Source organism: Camellia sinensis, chromosome 8 (assembly GCF_055761805.1).
Source record: "Camellia sinensis isolate YWXY chromosome 8, ASM5576180v1, whole genome shotgun sequence".
NCBI lineage: Eukaryota > Viridiplantae > Streptophyta > Magnoliopsida > Ericales > Theaceae > Camellia > Camellia sinensis.
Genome location: NC_138968.1, coordinates 69400470 through 69404523, shown reverse-complemented (window position 1 = coordinate 69404523; position 4054 = coordinate 69400470). Strand labels below are relative to the sequence as shown.

General features: G+C 38.4%; 1 protein-coding gene across 1 annotated transcript; it reads right to left on the bottom strand.

The window, feature by feature from the left end:
• Nucleotides 1–437: 437 nt before the first annotated feature.
• Nucleotides 438–3814, bottom strand: LOC145797436 (uncharacterized). Its single transcript, XM_082884587.1, has 5 exons — nt 3332–3814; nt 1836–3169; nt 1464–1751; nt 1276–1375; nt 438–1166 (listed from the first exon to the last, which is right to left on the bottom strand). The coding sequence occupies exons 1-5, from the start codon at nt 3812–3814 to the stop codon at nt 438–440; spliced, it is 2934 nt and encodes a 977-aa protein (XP_082740713.1).
• Nucleotides 3815–4054: the final 240 nt, after the last annotated feature.

The following is a 4054-nucleotide window of genomic DNA, read 5'->3' as shown; positions in this document are numbered from 1 at the left end:
ACACCATAAGAAAATATCAAGCAAAGTTGATACATACCAGCTGAAACAGAGCCATGTGATGTACTACCGCTACGTGATGTGGTAGGAAGACTGCCTGGTGGATGCCATGATGCCGATGGACCGGGTATGACTTTCATCTTGAGTGTGTTCTGAGACTCATCTGAACTAGAACTACTAGAGCTTGATTGCTCACTTTCACTAGAAGAATGGTCGAAGCTAGAACTCATAGATAATATCTATAAAAAAACTACAAACATAAGAGTAAGGACATGATAATCTATAAATATCTACTGCATTCAAAACAAAATAAGAGTACATGAAAGGTAAAAATGGCCATTTAAAGAAAGGTACAAAGGTACAAAAGCAAAGATTTTATTAATATGAATATCAATACAGAAAACACAAATGTAAAAGTGAATATGCTGCCAATTACAATATCATATCAGTTCTTCGTCATCTTCAAATTGTGCCTCTGTCGATGCTTCAAGAGGTCCAATAGTTTCATCAACAGTTGTTCCATCAATACCCTGCCTAACCCAATCCATATCCTCCTCACAAGTGAAGGAAGCTACATCTAACTCTTGATCACCAAATCCTTCCACTTCGTTGTGATGTAGTCCTTCATCAATAGTTGGTTGTTCTCCACACACCTCATACAAGTCTCTAGGTTTCATCTTGAGTACAACATTCCAATCTTCATCAACAGAATCATTAACATAAAAGACTTGTTGTGCTTGAGATGCTAGGATGAATGGCTCATCACTGTCTTGTTTCTTCGCATATAACAAGTGATTAAAATTAACAAGTGTAAAATCAAAATCATCCTGCTTGAGTCCCTTATTGTTATCAATCCAATTGCACATGAATAACATGTATCTATGGTCGTGTGAGTAATACAATTCAATAATATCTGTCACATATCCATAGTACGCTACATCACCTTCCACTGGATTAATGTCTTTGGCACTTGCATAGCTAGAAGTCTTTGCCTTCACCATAACCCCACTATTCTGAGTTTTTCTTCTCAACTCACAACTCTTAGTATGATACCTAGTACCATTAATTATATACCCATTAAATCTGGTGGCCTTTCGGCTGGGTCCCAAAGCCAAAATTTTAATCTCTTCTGACAACGCTACATTTTCAGTAGCTAATAGCTCAGCAACCTATTTTTCAAAGAAAGTTATCAATATTAAACATCAATTAACAACTTCAAAAATATAGAAGCACATGGATTGAAAAAATATAGAAGACTTGTGCTTAACATGCACTTACATAAGAATTGAACCATTTGGGAAACTCATCATTGTGACGACGATCCACATCATAATCTCTGAGACGACGATGTGACCGCTTAATAAATTCACGATGTTCCCTACACAATTAAACTACTTGTAAAATGCACGATAATTATAGTTGGTATAAATACATTCACAATGAGACAAAGGTTGCATCTATCTTACTCTCGATATGGGACAACCGCAGCAATGTTAAATAACATATACCGATGAGCCTGTACCCATGTTGTGTTATCAAGAACAAAACCTTTTCCTTTTCCTAAAGCCCGCCCCATTAATATCTCAGGATTGTCATTAACATCGCAATTCCTTAACGGTCGATGCAATTTCGACTCAACATCATGCAAGTACCTTGAGCAAAATGTCATACATTCTTCGACCAAGTATCCCTGTGCAATTGAACCTTCAGGATGACTTCGATTACGCATGTATGATTTAAGCGTCATAAGGTACCTATAAACAAAAAGATACATACATGACTTCCAAGTATAAACAATCAAATATATACAAAATGGATATTGGAGTAGAATTACACACCTTTCTATAAAGTACATCCATCGATATTGCACTGGACCGGCAATCTTCGCTTCCTCTGCTAGGTGAATGGGTAAGTGCTCCATTATATCGAAAAATGATGGAGGAAAAATTCTCTCAAGATGGCAAAGTGTAAGAGCGATTTGGGACTGAAAACGATTTAGACCATCCACCTCTAGGGTTTTGAAACACAACTGCCTGAAGAAATTGCTTAACTCAATTAATGGTTCAACCACTTTCTTCGGTAACAAATTTCTCACTGCTATTGGAAGTATTTGTTGCATGAGTATATGGTTATCATGACTTTTCAGTCCAGATATGCTACGCTGTTTGAGGTTAACCCGACGAGAAATATTGGATGCGTAACCATCTGGAACTTTGATATTCTTTAGAAGTGTGCAGAATAGACTTTTGTCTCTATTGTTCATGGCAAAACATGCAGGAGGCAAATAATACTTGTTTCCAACCCTTTTCTGAGGATGTAGTGCCTTCCGAATTCCCATATCTTGCAAATCTCGACGAGTATTTAAATTGTCCTTCCCTTTCCCATCAACATTTAATATCGTCCACAATACATTATCACACACGTTCTTTTCAATGTGCATCACATCAAGATTGTGGCGAATCAAATTATGCTCCCAATATGATAGCTCAAAGAAAATACTCTTCTTCTTCCAATTATGACCCGAGTCCTCATTTTCCTCTTTTTCTTTCCCCTTTCTATTCCGTTTGCTAGATTGTTGACGCTTAGAATTCAATTTGAACTTAGGGCCTAGTTGTTGTAGCACATTAGCCCTTGATAACTGAGTTGGACATGGTTCGAATTCATGAGTGCCATCAAAAGACGCACTAGCTTTCCGAAATTTGTGACCCTCATTCAACCAGCGACGATGCCCCATGTAACATAATTTCCTTCCGTTCTTCAAATATCGAGAACGAGTATGTGTGTTACAACAAGGACAAGCTAAAGCACCTTTCGTGCTCCATCCAGACAAAATTGCATAGGCAGGAAAATCATTTATAGTCCACAATAACACAGCATGCATTCGGAACATCTGATTAGTTTCCGCATCATACGTGTCAACACCGTTTTCCCACAGTTCTTTCAATTCATCCACTACAAGGCGTAAGTAGACATCAATATTATTTCCAGGTGAAGAAGGACCATCAATGAGCAATGTCATCATCATATGAGGCTGCTTCATGCACAACCATGGTGGCAAATTGTATGGCATTATAATAACTGGCCAACTGCTATGAGAGACATTCATTGCCTTGAATGGATTGAATCCATCCGCTGCTAAACCCAGTCTGACATTGCGCGGCTCACTCGCAAACTTGGGATACAAATTATCAAAATTTTTCCACACTGGAGAGTCAGCGGGATGTCTCATTTTGCCGTCATCAATTCGGCCCTCTGCATGCCATCTCATTAAAGAAGATGTTTTGGATGACATAAACAATCTTTGAAGCCTTGGAATCAATGGAAAGTATCTAACAATCTTATGTGGAATTCTTTGTTGCTTCTTCTTAACATCATTCTCCTCCCCCTCAAACTGTTTGTATCTAGGCATATGACAAACTATGCAATCATCCATACCAGCTGTTTCCTTCCAATATAATGAACAATCCCTTGGGCATGCATGTACCTTATGATAATTGAGGCCCAAGTCCCTAAGAAGTTTCCTAGTTGCATAAAATGACTTTGGCAAAGTTTCACCCTTTGGGAACGAATCCTTCAAAAGCTCAAGCAACATCGTGAAAGACTTGCCACTCCATCCACTAAGGCACTTGATGTGCAATAACCGAACAATAAATGAGAGCGTTGAAAACTTCTGACACTCAGGATACAACTCTCTTTCGGCCTCTTTCAATAAATTGAAGAATTTTTCGGTTTTCTCATCTGGACCTTGTTTAATACCAGAACTTGCTGCCTCGTGAATAAAGCTTGGTGGAGGAAGTCCAAATCCTTCGTATAGCATTTCATAAGTTTCATCACCATCATTCGAATCAGTTTACCCGACATTCACATTGTGTGGCACAGGTGATGACAAATTCTCCCCATGAAAAATCCAACTGGTGTAACTTGGAAGAAACCCGTTGATCATTAAATGTTCCCCTAACAGGCCTTTCTCCACCAATTTGACATTACGACACCGTTTACATGGGCATGTGACGTCATTCAACAACGGCTTATTTTCGCATGCAAATTTAATAAATTC

What these genes read in the sequence shown, in the direction of transcription:
- LOC145797436 (XM_082884587.1), bottom strand. Translation starts at nt 3,814, where the DNA reads ATGCTATACGAAGGATTTGGACTTCCTCCACCAAGCTTTATTCACGAG. An exon ending in AAAGAATTCCACATAAGATT is followed by an intron (nt 3,170 to 3,331) that starts GTTAGATACTTT and finishes TTGTATCCCAAG; the next exon opens with TTTGCGAGTGAGCCGCGCAA. An exon ending in GCGGTTGTCCCATATCGAGA is followed by an intron (nt 1,376 to 1,463) that starts GTAAGATAGATG and finishes TTAATTGTGTAG; the next exon opens with GGAACATCGTGAATTTATTA.